We start from the raw sequence: 20,563 nt of genomic DNA on the forward strand, positions 1-20,563 counted from the left end.
AACATCTCTACTCCTCCGGAGTAGGAATAAGGTCTGCATATACACTACCCTCCCTAGACCCCACTTGTGGGATCTCATTGGATTGTTGTTGTTTGACTTGACACAAAGTTTAAGAACGAAAAAAAAAACTTTTAAAATGTGTGATCCTAAAAGCTTTGTGGGGTCGTGATAGTTGTATGACTGTAAGAGCTTCTCATTACGGTTAAAATGAAAAATTCTAAAGTTAAATGTGCAATTCTTTTGAAATAGACTAATAAGAAAAATACTTTATTTAAATTGAAAGGAAATGAGTATTTATTTTTGAATCATATCATATTTTTTTTTATATCACCAACTATATATATGGGGTTATAATATTTAAGTTTATACTAATAGTTATTCATATAATTTATTCTTTTTAATTTATAGAATATAGTAGGATTATAATATTATCCGTATATCATGCGGTTACTAATACTAATACTAGTAAACATACAAAACTAAAATTATTGGAAGTGTATATTAAAAATATTATTTTAAACCAATCTTCCCACAAAAGGAACTAATTCTTGTCATTTTCCTAATAATTCTCCGTCCAGTCCAACCTCAACTCTTTCAGTCTTTTTCACACAGCAACAAATGTCAGAATGATAAGAAGACGACGATCGACAATAAGAAGACGATCATATTCCTCGTCTTCTTCTTCTTCTTCTTCACCATATTTCTTCTTGTTAAGTTTTAACCCTACCACTGCTTCTTCTGATTCTTCAATGTTTGGATATTCTTCATGGCCGGACGCCTTCGGCGATACTGTTCTTGGAGTCGGAGCGAGTTCTCCTTCAGCTCCAGCAACTTCTACTAACACTAACACATTTTTTACTGGTTCTCTTTCGCCTTTTGAGTCCTCTGCTCCAGTCACTGCTCCTTCAAACACCACAACAGCAAAGCCTACGAGTACAGATATTCCGACTAATTCGTCGTCTTCGGTTTCAACAAATACTACATTGACAGCCGCAATGTCTTCTTCACTACCACAATCAACCGTCTCTGTACCGGATATTGGTAAAGTTGTTTTCGTTTTTTTTTCTTTTTTCTGTGATGTTCAATGTTTGAGCTCTGATGGTAAGCAACCTACACTTCCAACCAAGAGTTTGTGAGTTCGAGTCTCCCAAGAGCAAGGTGGGAAGTTCTTGGAGGGAAGTATGTCGGGGGTCTATTTGGAAACAGCCTCTCTATCCCATGACAGGTATCCCATGGCAGGGGTAATGTCTGCATACTAACCTATCCAGATCCCACTAAGTGTGATTATACTGGGTTGTTGTTTGAGCTCTGTGACTCGTAGTACAATGAATCTACGTTAATTAATGAAAGTTTAATTCATGATTAGTTTATCTTCGCTCACACTATCTGTCTTCCTCATTCCGTTGAACTTGTTTGATTAAGTACGGATTTTAAGTAAAAAATAAATAATTTTAAAATTTGTAGTATAAAACAAGATATAAATATTTATGCGGCTATAAATTACTCTCATTAGGGTTAAAATGAAAAGCTTAAAATTAAATTAATTATTGATGTAGAAAGATATTTTTTTGATAGACAAAAAAAGAAATGATACCACATAAATTGAGACAAATGGATTAATTTTTGCAATCACTACAGAGAATTAATTTTCTAGTTGTTTCATTGGTTCAATAACAAGTCCAGGCAAAAACTAAGTCCATGTCCACTGGTGGGGGCTGTTGAATTTGACAAAATGTTTGTCCCACATCGGTGGGAAAACAAAAGTTGGGGGGATTTTCCCCCTATAAAAGAAGGCTTAATGTTTAGGATTTAAATACACCTCTCATTTGCCTTCTCATCTGTTTAAGGCATTTGTATCTTCTCTCTTTAGTATTATTTCACTTGTATTTTTGGAGTGGAATAAAATATTGGTTGTGTCCGAGGAGTAGGCAAAATTAGCCGAACCTCGTAAATTCTGGTGTTCTCTTTATTGTTGCTTTATTGTCTTATTTATTTATTATTTGGTGGTTGTCATAATTGTTGGTATAGTAGTTGTGACTTATTCACACTATATACATTTGACTTCCGCAACAATTGGTATCAGAGCCAAGGTACTGTCTTAGTATGCTCTGTGGTTGCAGCATAGTCTGATCTTCCACATCAAAAAAGATTTATCTTGGTAACTGTGTCAAGATTCTGTCTTAGTATGCTCTGTGGTTGCAGCTTAGTCTGATCTTCCACACCAGAAAGGAAATAATCTTGATTTGTGTCGTCAGCTATTAAATAATATTTGTGTCAAAAGATGGGAGACAATAAACAAGAAGAATCTACATCAAGTGTCAACAATACGTCATCATTGGCATCTTCGCTTATGACAAGAATTGTGTCAAATGCGAAATTTGCGGTAGAAATATTTGACGGGTCCGGACATTTTGGGATGTGGCAAGGCGAGGTTCTAGATGTCCTTTTTCAACAAGGGCTAGATCTTGCTATTGAAGAAAAGAAAACAGATGCTATTGGAGAAGAAGATTGGAGAATTATCAATCGTGTTGCTTGCGGTACCATTCGATTCTACCTTGCTAGAGAGCAGAAATATCCATACACAAAGGAAACTTCTGCAAGTAGATTATGGAAAGCACCGGAGGATAAATTTTTGAAGAAAAACAGTCAAAATAAATTGTACATGAAGAAGAGACTGTTTCACTTCACCTATGTTCCTGGTACCACGATGAATGAACATATCACCAGTTTCAATAAGTTGGTCACAGATTTGCAAAATATGGATACAACTTATGATGATGGTGACTTGGCCTTGATGTTGTTGGCGTCACTTCCTGATGAGTACGAGCACCTTGAAACTACTCTACTCCATGGAAATGACGAAGTTTCTCTCAGAGAAGTTTGTTCGGCTTTGTACAGCTATGAACAAAGAAAGCGAGAAAAACAGAAGGGCGGAGAAGGAGAAGCACTATTTGTGAGGGTCGTCCTCAAAATCAAACGAGGACAAAGAAGGGAAGATCCAAGTCAAGATCCAGACCCAGCAAAGATGAATGTGCCTTTTGTCGAGAAAAAGGGCACTGGAAGAAAGACTGTCCGAAGTTGAAGAATAAGGCCAAATATAATAATGGAAAGGCCATTATGGATTCAAATGTAGCTGATTGTGATGATTCAGACTTCTCATTAGTTACAACAGAGTCATCAACATCATCAGACATATGGTTGATGGACTCGGCTTGTAGCCATCATATGTGTCCCAACAGGGACTGGTTTGTGGAATTTCAAGAAGGAGAATATGGAGTCATCCACACAGCGGATAACAACCCTCTTACCTCATATGGCATTGGTTCAATACGATTAAGGAACCATGATGGAATGATCAGAACATTAACAGATGTTCGATATGTACCGGATTTGAAGAAGAATCTCATCTCTGTGGGAGCCCTAGAATCAAAAGGGTTCAAAATCATTGCAGAAAATGGAGTGATGAGAGTATGCTCCGGTACACTAGTGGTAATGAAGGCTAATCGGAAGAATAATAATATGTACCGCTATCGTGGCAGTACAGTTATTGGGACAGCGACAGTGACATCCAGTGACGACAAAGAGGCAGAAGCAACCAAGCTATGGCACATGCGCTTGGAACATGCTGGAGGAAAATCCTTGAAAACTCTATCAGATCAAGGATTGTTAAAAGGAGTAAAGGCTTGCAACTTGGAGTTTTGTGAGCATTGTGTCAAAGGGAAACAGACAAGGGTTAAATTTGGTACAGCGATCCATAATACTAAAGGCATTTTGGATTATGTACACTCTGATGTTTGGGGTCCTTCCAAAACACCTTCATTGGGTGGGAAGCACTATTTTGTAACCTTTGTTGACGATTTTTCCCGAAGAGTATGGGTGTATACAATGAAGAGCAAAGATGAAGTGTTGGGAATTTTTCTCAAATGGAAGACGATGGTGGAGAATCAGACAGGCAGGAGGATCAAGTGTATTCGCACAGACAATGGAGGTGAATACAAAAATGATCATTTCAATAAGGTATGTGAAAATGATGGCATCATCCGACACTTCACTGTTAGACATACACCACAACAAAATGGAGTGGCAGAACGTATGAACCGGACCTTGCTGGAGAAGGTACGGTGTATGTTGTCCAATGCTGGCTTGGGCAAAGAATTTTGGGCTGAGACAATTACATATGCATGCCACCTCATTAATCGCTTACCATCTGCTGCTATTAATGGCAAGACACCATTTGAAAAATGGTATGGAAAACCTGCTATAGATTATAACTCTTTGCACGTGTTTGGCTCAACTGCATATTATCATGTGACGGAGTCAAAATTGGATCCAAGGGCAAAGAAGGCTATTTTTATGGGAATTACGTAGCTGATGATGTTCCTACTACTTATAAAGACGTTGTCCAAAGTTCAGAAGAAGATAAGTGGAGGATTGCCATGAATGATGAAATACAGTCCCTTCATCAGAATCATACATGGAGATTGGCCAATCTCCCGAAGGGAAAGAAAGCAATTGGGTGCAAATGGGTATTTGCAAAGAAGGAAGGATTTCCTAACCAAGTAGATGTTCGCTACAAAGCAAGATTGGTGGCCAAAGGATATGCTCAAAAGGAGGGAATTGATTACAATGAAGTATTTTCTCCAGTTGTAAAACATTCCTCCATTAGAATTATGTTGGCTTTGGTAGCACAATTTGATTTGGAACTAGTTCAGATGGATGTAAAAACTGCATTTTTACATGGAAACTTGGAGGAGGAAATCTACATGACTCAGCCAGAAGGATTCAAAGTTGCTGGAAAAGAAACTATGGTGTGCAAACTTGAAAAATCGTTGTACGGATTTAAACAATCTTCTAGACAATGGTACAAGCGATTTAACGAGTTTATGTTGCGGCAAGGGTACAAGAGAAGCAAATACGATCATTGTGTGTATTTGCACAAGCTTAAAGATGGTTCCTTTGTATATCTTCTCCTATATGTTGATGATATGTTGATAGCTTCCAAGAATTTGGAAGAAATTGATAAGTTGAAGATTCAACTGAAGAAGGAGTTCGAGATGAAGGATTTGGGTAAGGCAAAGAAAATTCTTGGCATGGAGATAATTAGAGATAGACGTTCAAAGAAACTCTGTTTATCTCAAAAGGAATATTTGAAGAGAGTACTTCAACGTTTTGGCATAGATGACAAGACTAAGCCAGTTAGTACTCCACTTGCTTCCCATTTTAAGCTAAGTACTACTATGTCGCCAATGGATGAAGTTGAACGAAAGTATATGTCAAAGGTACCATACGCAAATGCTGTTGGTAGCTTGATGTATGCAATGGTTTGCATAAGGCCTGACATTTCACAAGCTGTTGGAGTTATTAGCAGATATATGCACAATCCAGGGAAGGAGCATTGGCAAGCTGTGAAGTGGATTCTACGGTATATTCATAATACTGTAGATGTCGGGTTAGTTTTTGAGCAGGAAGACAATCAGTCTGTAGTTGGATATTGTGACTCAGATTTTGCGGGTGATCTGGACTAACGAAGATCAACTACTGGTTATGTGTTTACTTTTGCAAAGGCACCAGTTAGTTGGAAGTCTACTTTGTAGTCAACAGTTGCTTTGTCTACAACAGAGGCAGAGTACATGGCTATTACAGAGGCTGTGAAAGAGGCAATTTGGCTTCAAGGATTGCTAAAGGAGCTTGGTGTTGAACAAAAAGGTATCACAATTTTTTGTGATAGTCAAAGTGCTATTCAATTAGCGAAGAACCAAGTTTATCATGCAAGGATGAAGCACATTGATGTTCGGTATCATTTTGTACGAGAAATCATAGAAGAAAGTGGAGTCACAGTGAAGAAAATTCATACTACGGAGAATCCTGCTGATATGCTGACAAAGGTGGTGACTGCGATCAAGTTTCAACATTGTTTGGATTTGATCAACATTGTTGAACACTGAAGATTGAAGATGAAGACACAACCAAGTTTGTTATTGAGAGAAAATTGAAGATGTGGAATTTTGCCAAGGTGGAGATTTATTGAATTTGACAAAATGTTTGTCCCACATCGGTGGGAAAACAAAAGTTGGGGGGATTTTCCCCGTATAAAAGAAGGCTTAATGTTTAGGATTTAAATACACCTCTCATTTGCCTTCTCATCTGTTTAATGCATTTGTATCTTCTCTCTTTAGTATTATTTCACTTGTATTTTTGGAGTGGAATAAAATATTGGTTGTGTCCGAGGAGTAGGCAAAATTAGCCGAACCTCGTAAATTATGGTGTTCTCTTTATTGTTGCTTTATTGTCTTATTTATTTATTATTTGGTGGTTGTCATAATTTTTGGTATAGTAGTTGTGACTTATTCACATTATATACATTTGGCTTCCGCAACAGGGGCTTCTTATTCTGTTGCTGTATGTATTCTAGTGTTGCTATACATAGCATTATTTATGAGAGAAGTGAATAGTTTTCTAATTGCTCAGAATGATGTACTTAAGTACTTCAGGGAAATATATTCTTATAAAATAGAACAATGATGTGCTTTAGGGAAATATATCGTTATAAAACAAAACAATGAAGTACTTTAGGGAAATATATTTGGGGTAGATGAAGCTGTAATTTATAGGAAAGGGCAAAACATACTTTGTGCCCATTACATGTTTGAATTTATAGTACAGGAGTCCAACCATCTTATGAACTGTAAGGATTAGTATAGTGTCTTTCAAATTTATGTTAGGTGACAACTTATCCTAACTGGGATTAAATCCTATGTTGCTCATTTCCTTCAAAAATGCTGCCCAGTGTTTCCGATCATCCACAACTAATGTGTTTTATGGAGGATCTGACCGGGGTGCTGTGGCATTTTAGGAGGATCCGAGCACCATAGGTTAAACTGACTACAAGTTCTCTTCCAATCATTTAAGATATTTTGCATATGGTTGCTGGAATGTTTAGATTCTTCTGCTACCGCCTGAGGGTAGGTGTAGATGATCAAGATGGAGATGTTCAGAGTAAGAGTGCGCAAGGCATTAGAGCAGCCGCCAGCCAGTGGTGAATGACCTTTAGTTCCTGTCTGGTGATGAAGAAATCACTGAGGTAGAGAAAGTTACATGATGAGAATTAGGAAGTAAAACAAAATAATGTGATTAATGTACAGACTTATGTTGTCCATCTCGCTCCGTGCAACAGCACTGTTGTTAAAAGAAGCAGGAGTGTTGGTTAGCTCGTAGGTCGTAAAGAATGAGCCACAGGAGTGTAGCTTCGAGGTGGCTTCATTGCCTGGGAAAATGGGAGAAGATGATTTCAATGAGATCCCAGCCATTCAAAGGTTATTTTCGATGCGTAAATTAGAATTGGAGTTCTTCATGACAGCTTGACCTTCCCTGTGGCCTTTGGTGTGACCGGGTCTTGGTTGATATTTGGTAGCTGTACGTGTTTTGCAATTCTCTTTATTAGACTCATTCCTTTGCTGCTTTATGTATTTTTTTATTGTTCCATTGCCTGTATGCGTCTCTGTTTTCCTGGCTTCCAACAAGTATGCCTCTTCATCTTTTTCTTTGCTTGACTTGTGTATTCTCAGAATTACAAGATGACATGATTTTTTCCCCACATAGAATAATTATCTTCGAACTCCACACCTGACTCAGAATCTGGAAGTGTCTGCCCCATGTGGTAGATACCTGCTTTCCCCTTTTGGTCTATTCTCGTTCGATTTGGTTAACCTTAGAATATGACATGACAAACTTCTCGTATGTATATTTTTGAGGAAATTAGAGTCTATTTGCCCTCGTGGGCAAGTATACCCCTAAGCAAGCTATGCTTGATGATAGAGCTAACAGAGCTTGTGAACGTGATGTGTAGCTTATCTCAATTTAGGTCTGCCTCGGTTTTTCTTTTCATCTGCTACCCATTGAGCTACTTGAGTATTATAACATTTCTATGCCCCTGATTTTCGCAATGCGAGGAGATTCATTTTTTATTTTTTTCACAGAAGTTTTTCTGTAATCATGGGTAGGAAGTACAGTATCATTTCAAGTTTATTTTACCAAATGCCTTTCGAATTATCTTGGTTGGTTATCATAGCTCGTAGAAAGTTCTTTAAACTCAAGTGTCATTCCAATAATCTTGGTTGGTTTTCACAGCTTGTAAGGAAATTTTTAGTTTTGTACTACTTGGCGAGTGGCCTATCTCTATGAGCCCCGGCTCTACTCAGCCCATAGGAAAAAGATCAAGTGTCTAGCTCGCCTTGCTGGTAAATCAGCTTTTGTGTTGATTCATTAGAGAGGTCCTTGCCGCAGACAGAGGCATTTCTTTGTCGGTGGAGCTGATGTTTACACTCCTACGTGACTGCATTTGTTTTTTAAGTCAACTAAGTGACATTATTACTTCCCAACATTTCATGTTTTTTTTTTTTGTTTATTTGCAGTAACAGACCCTGCTATTTGTTCCCCGGAGCAGAATGAAGTTGCTGCAATTTTGGCAAGCCAATGTGAGAAGCTTCTGTCCTGCCAAGCTGCCAGGCGAGCTCAGCAGCAGGCCTTTGGAGCCACATTGTCCGAAACACCAAGCTCAAGCAAGCCCGTCAATGATGATGCTCTTACACCTGCTGCTACTGCTGAACAGAAATATGGGGAGTCCATACCGTGCAGTGTTCCTATGACCAGCGCCCCTTCAACCTCCACTCGTTCAGCTCCATTGGACTCAAAGTCAAGCAGCTCAGTGCTCCGCAGCTCGCAGGCTGCTGAGGAGCAGCCTTACTGTTCATCCGTCGACCTTCTGCACTCAACAATCGGGATGTGGGAACGGGTTGTCGCAGATAAGAAGACAGATCAAGAGGTCACTGAAGAGGGGCTTCGTCACTTCTACGAGGTTAGTTTTCTCTTCTTTTTTTTCTTTCTTTCTTGATGAAGTTAGCCTCTAGCCCGTCTATTAGAAACGGCCTCTCTACCTTTACTAGGTTGGGGTAAGGTCTCTATACGCACTACCCTCTCCAGACTCCACTTGTGGGAATATACTGGGTTTGTTGTTGTTGATGAAGTTAGCCTCTCCTTTCACCTTTGTTTCTTCTCTCTTTTTTGTTTCTTGATCTCTTTCCTCTCTTTTTGTAGGGCATGAACTATTTTTGTCTTCAGTTTGAACGCCTTCAAGTAGCAACTGCCAAGTATAACGAGGCAGCAAAAGCGAGTGATGACCTGGAAAATGCAATGGATCCTTTAAAAGATAAGCTGGCAGAAGCCTATCGGAAGTTCAAGGACTCTGAGAAGGAGAAGCAGAGGCTTGAAAATGAGTTGTCTGGGGCTGCGAACACAATCACCGCTCTAACTGGTGAGAAGGAATCCCTTTTGCACGTTCAGACAATCCTTCACCAGAAAATCCTCGAGCTGACAAGGGAGTTGGAGGAGGCCTATCCTGCTGCTATCCGGAAATACAAAGCTTCCTCCTTGTACAGACAGGAGCTCATGGAGTATGCTGCTCCTTACATGGGAAAGGGGGTGAAGCTAGCCATAGAGAAAATCAAGGCTAAAGACCCCACTTTTGACCCCAAAACCTACGGCCTGGAGATATACATGCTTCCTCCAGAAGCTGATGTCGATGAATTATCATCTGAGGAGGAAGGTGATGGTGGTGCCGAGCAAGAGCACAATGAGGTGAAGCCAAGTGCTCGTGCTCGAGATTTGGCTGAAGGTGCAAGTTTATGAGACTTTGATCATAGATGTGTCGTTGACATAAATGCCGACTAGGCAAAAGTTCCCCCGAGCACAGCTTGAAGCTCTATCTATTTTACCTATGCTTGCTTATGCTAATGCAACTTATGTGGCCGCTCTATCCAGAGGCGGAGTCAAGATTTGAAGGTTATGGGTTTGAAGTTCTAATCCTTTTAAGTTTCTAGGTTCTATATCAATAATTAGTACATATTCAATGTATTTCATAAGACAAATACAGAGTTTGGACCAAAGCTATTGGGTTCGGCCGAACCCGTAACTCATGGGCTAGCTCCGCCCCTGGCTCTGTCTCTGAACAAGTATGTTTTGCTGCTCTATTTGGAGGTGTTAATACTGAGTATATATGAATGAATATGCTAAAGATCAGATATCTGCAGTATATAGTGTTATTTTTATCTGTGCAATGTGCTTGATTTTCTTGTGAACTCAATTAGTTTGAGTAACATTATTCTTAACGTAGGAAATAAGGAAAATGAACTGAAAGAAGTATGTCCAAATAATTTCTCCAATAATGAACTGAAAGAAGTATGTCCAAATAATTTCTCCAATTCAAGTGGCTCACATGCTTCACACTAGATAATTTTTTTGAAGATAACTATAGTTGTGTCTTTAAATATAACAAAGATCAAACATACTCAATTTGACAAGTTGAAATAATTAAGATTGTTCAAGTCAAGTAAGTATATTAATACTAGGGTTCAAATATCACCAAAGAAAACAAATATTATACAATTTCTTCTTAGCTGTATAAGCTTTGATGGACATAAACATGCGGTACATGTGACGGTGAAAGATAATGTTATGTAAAATAGTCGAGGATGCGCAAACTAGCCCGATACTACCATTAATTAGAAAAATATTTTTTTTTTACTTTTAACCCGCGTCAGAAACTATGTGATTCTTTTGGACTCAAAGAACCAAAATGTGTGGAAAAAAAATTAGTGACCAAAATATATATAAAGCCCTAGCTAAAGGCGCTATACCTTAATGGCCATTTGCCAAGTTAAGTAGAGCGCATATATTATGTGGGCCCATCAATAATTCTTTTGGGCTTAACTGACATAACAATAATTCAACTGGGCATAGCGCCTTGGGCTTAACTGACATAGAGGGCATTCCATATGACCGCACCATTGCTCTAGATTCATCCCACACTACTGTCCGAATTTCGTCAATATCCCCTGTGAGGGCATCCGCATCCGGCATACTTGGCAAATGATCAAGGTAGGGAATCTCCCTTGAATGAAACGACACGTGGGACTCGTACACTCTTGGTCTAACGGGAGGTGGAGCATGCTCCTTCGTCAAATCAGGTTCAACATTCTCTTCCTCCTCATCATCACCCTCATCAGGGAAGGGTGTGTCATCTCCAGACTCATTAACATTGTTGTCAATCACTATTCTCTTCCTGACTCTGCGCATCTGCCAGATCCTGATTAAATAAGCCGTCTTCGGGTAATTGAGTAAGGACAGGACCTTCAAATTGCTCATTTTCACTACACAACCAATAAAATAATGAGTTACACAAATTGATCCAAACTTTACATATAGCTTTATCAATACACTTACAAATCATAGTGTGTTGATATCCCATGATGGACATTATCCTGTTGACGATGACTCCCGGATGGACCACCATGATCCAACACACTAAAATTAGGCATATTCCAAGTGGACGTTGGTTCATAACTAGTAAAATTCATATATGGTTGGTATCCCCTGTGGATATATGACTGTTAATACAAATTCAATATATAAAAATATACATCTTAACAAAAATTGAAGTTTACCATTCGGATTGTGGATCATGTAAAGTAGGAGATAAATTATCTCGCTCCTCATTCGCCCGTGGAGATAAGTTTAGATCATGCCAAACTCTTTCACCCAGAACCTATTCGGCTAAAACTGCTCCAGAATAACCACCCGATGATTGAGGGATATCCTACTTTGCGCAACCTCATTATTGCGAACGTCTTCAGCCTTGACGTACATTTCCAACAGTTTTATCATAAGAAATTTTTGGTATTCACCCGGAGTCCTTAAAAAATCTCTCAGAGTTTCATCGTCTTCGATGTTAAACTTAGCATAAGAAGCAACCTCTTGCGGAGTCACGGAATACAAATATCTTTCGGTTACTTTAATATTCACCGGACGTTTGCTCGCACTCCTTTTTTTACATAACAACGATAGCAATGTATCTTACTATATTGTAAGTGGCAACTTAACATGACAATGTGGAGATAAACTATAGCTTACTGAGTTATTCGCCATCACAACCTCATCCCCCAAATATAATGAAACCCTAATTCTTCTCTCTTCAGATATTATAACAAAATTCAAAATAACTTAACGAAGAAATATTTCAGAAGACTTGAAAATATTTATGAATGTATTTTTACAAAATTCTTAACTTCTTTAAATAAGGCAAAAACCAGTCTGGGGTTACAATTATTTGAGGTATATCGTCTTAGCTTAAAGCGCTATACCCAGTTGAATCACACACACACACACACACACACACACACACACACACACACATATATATATATATATATATATATATATATATATATATATATATATATATATATATATATATATATATATATATATATATATATATAGAGAGAGAGAGAGAGAGAGAGAGAGAGAGAGAGAGAGAGAGAGAGAGAGAGAGAGAGAGAGAGAGAGAGAGAGAAGGTATAGCGCCTTTGGCTAAGGTTTTATATATATATTGGTCACCAGTTTTTTTTCCCACACATTTTGGTTCTTTGAGTCCAAAAAAATCATATTTTGGTTCCGATTTAAATTCCGTAGCCGAAAAAATATAAAAAAATTTGTATATTTTTTGTATATAACATACAATATATATATTAAAAAATAAAATATATAGACCAATCTTCATGCATAAGGAACTAATGTTGTCATTTTCCGTCCAATTCTCAGTCCACTCCACTCGCTCTTTCGTAATATTACTAAATTCACCCTTTTCACTTCCTTGGGCAACAAGTAACGGAGACGGACGCGGCAACAATGTCAGAATGAGGTTTGGATTTTCATCCACCTCTCCGTCGTCGGTTTCCGGCGATACATTTCTCCAACCGTCGGCCGGTACTTTTCCTCCACAGCTTTCACCTTCATCATCAGTCAGTTCGCTATCTGAAAAAACTTGCGATTCTACCACGCCGTCGTATTTTGGTTCTTCATTTTCAAATGCCAGCTCATCAACAGAAAGTTCTGCATCTTTAGGACCGACTACAGCAAGCACTAACACAACTTCTCTAACAGTCTCTGCAACGGAGTCTGGTAAAGTTCTGTTCGTCTCTTCTTTTTTTTAATGTCTAATGTTTAATCTCTGTAATGCAATAATCCGTCTTAATGAAAGCAATTTAGGAAGTAGAAATTAATTTAATCGAACTAAGTTAGGAAGTGAAATTGAAATTTCATGTTGCTTTGATTCAGTGTAATTAACTAAACTATTGTTACTCCTTGCCGGCTATATTTCCTGCTCTGATTAATGCGGTTATTTCCCAATGCATTAATGTCTTTGTTGAAATAGAGCTGTTAATGAATGTGCTAATGCTATCAAGTAGATTTGATGGAAATAGTTGGTTAGCTCGTAGATATTTGTGTGTCTATTTTGTAGATCAACTCGTTAAGGGTAAAATAAGAACTTAAAAGTTACATTGTTTCTCAATATATAGAAGTGTATCATTAGTTTCGGGACAGATTAGAAAAAAGGGAAGAGTATCACATAAATTAGGAACGCGACAGTATTAATAGTTATTCATACTTTTCGCCCAAGGCTATGTGTTGCCATCTAATTGATCATAGGTAATAGTGCTGATTCTTGGTGGTTGCAGTGAATGAATGTCATTCAATGCTTTCTCATCGACTTGCCCGTCCGTGCGCGCGCTTATTTTGGTTATTATGTTTATGCCGTAATGTGGCTGTGACTTGATGTCGTGGTGTATGGGTGATTTGGCTTAAGTTCCAAGTTGCTAAGATGTGGCAGGCGTATTAAATGTTCACCCTATTCAGTTCTCTGGACTGCCTTCGGCTTGACCTTCCCTCTGGCTCTTGGCGTGACTGCGTCTTGGTTGATATTTGGTAGCTTGTTATCCATGACCTATTATCCATCTTTGAGTTGGGCTTGTATATGAGATAGCTTACTCGAGCAATTATCCTATCAGATTTTCTCCAACTCTGTGGCTTGGATTTGTTCAAAGTTAGGAAGTTAAGCAAGTCAAGGCACTGCTCATTTAATTATGATTTGTCACATACCCTTTTTCGCAAATAAAAGGATACGTTGCTTCCTTTTTGGTGACGCAATCCTCTCCTCATTGCACATGCCCTTTCATAAACATTGAGCACATGCATTCTGCATCCTTCATTTCCCTTGGCTGTTCTGAGGGAGTTCTGTCTTTGTGCATGCAACTACCAGCTCCCTCGTGTGTTTTGTTGCTATCCTTCAATATGTTTGGTTTTTCTGCCTTCTACTTTTCTAGTCTGCCATATTCTATCAGCTAAGGTAAGCTTCAGTGTTCAATTCTGCAGTTCTCAGCTTTATTGCCTTTACTCATTCCTTTGCTACATTACGTGTTTTATATCGTTCCATCACCTGTATGCGTCTCCGTTGTCTTGGCTTCCGATAAGTATGCCTCTTCATTTTTTTATTTGCTTCATGTGTATTCTCAGGCGGTTACAAGATGACATCATTCTTTTCCTACGTAGAATATTATCTTTGAACTCCACAGCCGGACTCAGAATTTGAAAGTATTTGCCCCATGTGGTAGATACCTAATTTCCCCCTTATAAGAAAATCTTGTTTGATTTGGTTAACCTTGGAATAGGACATGACAAACTTCTCGTATGTATTCTTGGGTTCTGAATTTTGAAGAAAACTAGAGGTCTATTTTCCTTCGTGGGAAAGTATTACCCGTAAGCAAGCTATGCTTGATGATAGTGCTAACAGAGCTTGTGAAAATAATGTGTAGCTTACCTCAATACCTTTAGCTCACCCTCGGTTTTTCTTTTTCATCTCTAAGCTGTTGAGCTACTTGAGTATTAGTATGACATTTCTATTCCCCCGAATTTTGCAATGCAGGTAATTTTCTCTTAGAATTTTCTGTAGGATCATAGGTGTGAAGTACAGCGTCTTTTTCGAGTTTATTCGCCAAGTGACTTTTCAAATTATCTTGGTTGGTTATTGTAAACTCAAGAGCTTGTAGAAGAATATTGTAAACTCAAGTGCCATCCAATAATCTTACTTGGTTTTCACAGCTAGTAAGGAATTTTTTTGTTTTGTCCACTACTTGGGGAGTGGCCTATCTATATGAGCTGGCTGGAGTGAATCTTGAAATTATTACTTTTCAACCTTTTATGTTGCTGACCTTTTTTCTGTTTATTTGCAGTAACTGTCCCTGCTAGTTGTTCGTCCGAGCAGGACGAGGTTGCCAATGTGAGAAGTTTCTGTCCTGCCGAGCTACTAGACAAGCTCAAGGCAGAGGGCAAAATAAAAGACATGATTCAGCCGCTCAGCCTTGTGCCTTTGGAGCCATGGGGTTTGAAACTACAAGCTCAAGTAAGTCCGTCAATGATGCTGCTCATACATCTGCTGCTACTGCTGAACAGATATATGGAGAGTCTAAGCCGTGCAGTGTTCCCATGACTGGTGCTCCTTCGACCTCCACTCTTTCAGCTCCATTATCAGGCAGCTCAGTGCTCCCTAGCTTGCAGCTTGCTGAGGAGATGAAGCCTGACATTCAACCCGTTGATCTTCTGCACTCAACAATTGAGATGTGGGAACGGGTTGTCGCGAATAAGAAGACGGATCAAGAAGTCATTGAAGAGGGGCTTCGTCACTTCTATGAGGTCAGTTTCTCTTTTTTCTTGATTAAGTTACCCTCTCCTTTCACCTTTGTTTCTTTTCTCTTCTGTTATCTTTCTTGACCTCTTTTCCCCCCTTTTTATAGGGTATCAACTATTTTTGTCTTCAGTCTAAACGCCTTCAAGAAGCCACAGCCAAGTACAATGAAGCAGCAAAAGCGAGTGATGACCTGGAAAAGATGAGGGCTTCTTTGAAAGATAAGCTGGCAGAATCCAATCAGAAGCTCGAGGACTATGAGAAGGAGAAGGAGAAGCTAGAACATGAGTTAGCTGGGGCTGCGAACACGATCACTACTCTAACTAGTGAGAAGGATTCCCTTTTGCGGGTCCAAACAATCCTTCACCAGAAGATGGTCGAGCTGAAAAAGGAGTTGGAGGAGGCCGGTCGTGCTGCTATCCAGAAATACAAGGCTTCCTCCTTGTATAGGCAAGAACTCATGGAGTATGCTGCTCCTTACATGGGAAAAGGGATGAAGCTGGCGATAGAGAAAATCAAGGCTAAAGACCCCACTTTTGACCTCAAAACCTATGGCCTAGAAATGTAGATTCTTCCTCCTGAAGCTGATGTCGAGGAATTCTCGTCTGAGGAGGAAGGTGATGGTGGTGCTGATCAGCCTATAACCTCGAACAACAAGGAGCCTACAGTACAGTAAGTGTTGAAGAAGCAACAGTTCCCCCGAGCTCAGCTTGAAGCTCTCTCTATTATACCTAATTTCGCCTATGCCAATGCAGTAATATTTGGCTACTCTTGTCTCTGAACAAGTATGTTTTGCTGCTCCATGGAAGTGTTTGGAGGTGTTAATAGAGTATGAATGGACTGTGCTAAGATCGGATCTTTGCAGTATAGTCAGATCTTTCTATAAGAGCATCCCTATATAACAATACTTCACTATAAAAGCCAAGTTTTTTCGGAACCAATTTTCAGATTATGATAATATATATTCTCTATAATAGCACTTCGCTATTACATCCAAAAACATTCGGAACAAACGAGACTGTTATAGAGAGGTTTAATCGTATATGTAATGCGTTATTTTTGTCTATGCAGTGTGCCTTGGTTTATTTGAGAAGTGAACCAGAAATAAGTCCCATTACTTTAAAATTCCAATCGTGGAGTTTGTTATTAGTGCAGCATGTGTATTAAGTTCCAAACCGAAGTTATAGATTGCTATTTAGGTTATTTAGATATCTCTAAAACTTGATGCTTCTAACTTTTGGTTGTATTATAAACTGCGTGTACCATTTTTTACCAACCTTGCAATTATTTAGCGAATTACCTTAAAATTGCGATCCTGGAGTTTGAATCTACGCAGCTGAATTTGGTAATGATTTGTTAATACGTCTTAAATAATCAGCTTAATTAGTACCATATACATTCGGGAGAAATTCAAAAATAGCCATATTTATAACTGGTCGTTCAAAAATAGCTCAGTTTCAAAAGTAATTGAAATTTAGTCACTTTTCATGTAAAGATAAATCTAAGCGAAAACACTGTTCAAAACCCAAAAAATACGTCAGTTATTATACTGGAGTTCCAATAAGTGTGCTTGAACTTCAGCATATTATACTGGAGTTCCAGGATAAGTATGCTGGAACTCCAGCATAATATGATGGAATTCCAGCATAAGTATAGTAGAACTCCAGCATAATATATTGGAGTTCCAGCAAGTATAATATACTGGAGTTTGGAGCACCGGTGCTCCAGTCTCCAGTATATTATACTGGAGTCAGCAAAGTATACCAGTCCAGCAAAGTATACCAGTCCAGCATAATATGCTGGAGTTCATACACAGGTGCACCGAACTCCACTATATTATGTTGGACCGGCCTCTATTGCAGCAAAATAGTGGCTATTTTTTATTGACTTCGTAAACGCTGGCTATTTTTGAATGACCAGTCCGAAAACTGGCTATACCGTGCTATTTTTACTATACATTTCAATTGCTTGTCTTTCATTTTCAACTTTAATTAATATTGATCCTAAAGGGTCAAGTGTTAGATTTAATAAACGACAGCCCGGTGCACTAAGCTCCCGCTACATGGGGGTCCAAAAAAGGGACGGACCACAAGGGTCTATTGTACGCAACCTTAGCGTGCATTTCTGCCAGAGGCTATTGTACGCAACCTTAGCCTGCATTTCTGCAAGAGGCTGTTTTCATGGTTCGAACCCATGACCTCCTGGTCACATGGTAGTTACACCAAGACTCCCTTCAAGTGTGAGATTTAATATTGACCCTAAAGGGTCATGGAGTTAAATTAAATATGAAGTTTGAGCGTCTCCTTCAACTCTTTTGAGATCATTTAACATAATTGTCTTTAATCTTCACCTCTTGTCAATTATCTTTGACGAAATGATGCAACTTAAACTCAGTTCAATTCTGAACCCATAACAGCTGAGGACAGTCATAGGTCATAATAAAGCAGAGCCCACAAGCAGCATCATGCATCAAGTAAAACGAAATCATTTCTCTAAGGCTATACTTGCAACATGATTCCATTAAAGGTTTAAGAAACAAGAATTAAACGCGATCCTATTCATCAGACACTGGAACACAGGCAAGAAAGAGTCAACTCATCACTAGAAAACGTTTTTATAAACTTCATAGCATAGAAGAACAAAAAGAAAATAAAGCTACAATGTCAGTTTTCCTTCAATGAACATAGCTGTTGTCCAACAAAATTCCCCAACTCAGTAATGAGATGTCTGAAGTTCCTAGGGGATATGTGAATTTCTCTAGGCCTCTCTGCGGACAAAGTAAAGCTTACCCATGACATGAAGGATGGCAACAAAAGCTATGAAGCCAATACTCATCACAAGCACAACGTTGGGGGATATCTTGAGTCCGGGGGAATCATCAGTGTAGAATTGGAGCATGTTACCACCTGCTCCTCCTGCAGCTCCACCACCACCAGCGGTCTTCCTTCGACGCAGGTTAGCAGCAGCTGCTGCAGCAGTCCCTCTTTGTGGTCCACCTCCACCCAAAGCCATTTCCAATCACAGTTTCAAAATACTAAAAAAATTTAGTACAACGATTCAGAGAAAATCTGTCACACACTAACATATTGCAAGTACTCAAACACAGTGAACATATAAAAGACAGTCAACAACTAAACGTCAAATAATTGCAGAATAGATTGACTAAAGGGAACGCGGTACCTACTGCATCCAGTCATACAGGCATTCTGACAATATATTACAACTATGATGTCTTTTTGAGAAAGGTAACATTATATTATAACTATGATGTTGATATATCCTTCTGATATGTTACTACTTTGCCAAGAATGCGGAGCTTGCGATCCTCCACTGAGTACGAGTTCAATTGAATATATTTTCAAGGCAAGAAAAACATACATATCAAAAGAATGGTGAATGATTTATTTATCATTTTCACCCCTACAACCTGCAATACTGCACCTTCGGCCTAGAATTGTTAACTACCTCTATAAGACTGATACAACTCGAATACAATGCTTCCAGATTTATTTTATTTTACAATGGTGTCCAGGTCAACTTGCGACACCTCGACTCTTCCCACAAATACTTGCTACTTCCCACCAACATAGGTACTGGTTAACTCTGCCCACCAAGTCTAAGGTGGATGGAAAGAAATCACCTGATATTTTTATCTTTGTGAGATTTGAGCCCGGGTCCCCAAGGTTTTCACCACTTCACTGACCGCTAAGCCACCTTTGGTTGCTAACTTCTAGTTCTTCAAGCAAGTACTTTTTATACTTTTTATACATCAATTAAGCTAACTAACCAACGATTCCAGAAAATTAACATCACAAAATGTTTGGGTAATGGCTATAAGCAGTTCTGCAACCAGGAATTTACATAAGGAGATTGGCAAAAAAATAAAAATACTACAATATCACACCCGGGATCTGATCTATGACCTAAAGCAATTTTTGAACCCGTTTGCTACTTTACGAGATTTTTCCTTATATTAAGGGCATTCCACAATTTAAATATAATTATTCATTTTTCCCCTTTTCACACAGTATAATTTTTCTATGAAGGCGATTCAATTGAACCTCTTTCTGCAACTTAACTCCGCCCTTGGGCGGTATAAGTTAAACTTACTCGTACACAAATTAGTGAGAAAAATAGACTAATCTAACATTTAACTCCTCACTCATTACCGCCATAACTTTCAGCTTGGTAGAATCATTTTACCATTTACAAATCATGAGCACAATTTCAGAGTTCGTATTTCTGAAAAATCAGATTTTTTGTTGTAATAACGTTCTGCCAAAAGCCCGACCCGTAAGGATCAAGTGTCATAGCCATCAATCAGATCATAAAACATCAATACAATTCAAAGGAAGCTGAGATCCTTCAGATTTCAGATCTCACCACATACGAAAGCAATTATCTCTATTAAATTAATAGTATTAATCATCAATTACTAAAAATTTGAGTTTCACAAGCAACAATTAACACACGACTGAATAAATCTAGTTGAATCCGCAGGCAGGAACAGAATTTCATAAAATAAAAGGAAATATTAATTCAAAAAATTTACCTTTAGAACGCTGAGATTAGGAGAAAAGTCTTCCCGATCTGAAAGGAGGAAAATGAGAGAAAAATTTTGACCTGTTTTTTTAATTGGTTTCGTAATTTGGACTTTAAAGCTTTATTTATATGTGGAAGAGGCCACATCACATCACGAATCAGTTATTGACACGTAATCCAGCTCAGCTTGGCAAAAATAAGATCTGGGAGGTTATGAAGTAAATGCAAAACAATATTAGTTTTTAAAAAGAGTTAATACCTAAAATTCCCCTAAACTATCACGTTTTTATAAGTTTCTTACTTAAACTATTTGGTGTCGCTAAAACTCTCTCGAACTATATTGCCCTTCATATTAAAAACCTCTCATTGCATTCTTAAGGATACGTCTAGTACACACGCCTAATTGTCTAAAAAAAATGTGCCACGTAGCACTACACGTGACAATTT

The 20,563-nt window shown here is 38.5% G+C and overlaps 2 protein-coding genes and 1 long non-coding RNA gene across 3 annotated transcripts; 2 read left to right on the forward strand and 1 right to left on the reverse strand.

The window, feature by feature from the left end:
• The first annotated feature begins 556 nt into the window (after positions 1-556).
• On the forward strand, positions 557-10,086 carry LOC107828054 (uncharacterized). The gene is made up of 3 exons (XM_075225810.1): positions 557-1,041; positions 8,412-8,854; positions 9,094-10,086. The coding sequence occupies exons 1-3, from the start codon at positions 627-629 to the stop codon at positions 9,682-9,684; spliced, it is 1,449 nt and encodes a 482-aa protein (XP_075081911.1). The 5' UTR covers positions 557-626; the 3' UTR covers positions 9,685-10,086.
• A 2,580-nt stretch (positions 10,087-12,666) lies between these two features.
• Positions 12,667-16,619, forward strand: LOC107804615 (uncharacterized). Its single transcript, XM_016628536.2, has 3 exons — positions 12,667-13,014; positions 15,123-15,582; positions 15,684-16,619. Exons 2-3 carry the CDS (start codon positions 15,268-15,270, stop codon positions 16,140-16,142), a joined length of 774 nt encoding a protein of 257 aa, XP_016484022.1. The 5' UTR covers positions 12,667-13,014; positions 15,123-15,267; the 3' UTR covers positions 16,143-16,619.
• A 1,539-nt stretch (positions 16,620-18,158) lies between these two features.
• On the reverse strand, positions 18,159-20,226 carry LOC107804618 (uncharacterized). The gene is made up of 2 exons (XR_012696887.1): positions 20,127-20,226; positions 18,159-18,608 (listed from the first exon to the last, which is right to left on the reverse strand). It is a non-coding gene; the product is annotated as an uncharacterized LOC107804618 (long non-coding RNA).
• Between the last annotated feature and the right edge of the window lie 337 nt (positions 20,227-20,563).

The sequence above is a fragment of the Nicotiana tabacum genome, chromosome 11, assembly GCF_000715075.1.
Source record: "Nicotiana tabacum cultivar K326 chromosome 11, ASM71507v2, whole genome shotgun sequence".
NCBI lineage: Eukaryota > Viridiplantae > Streptophyta > Magnoliopsida > Solanales > Solanaceae > Nicotiana > Nicotiana tabacum.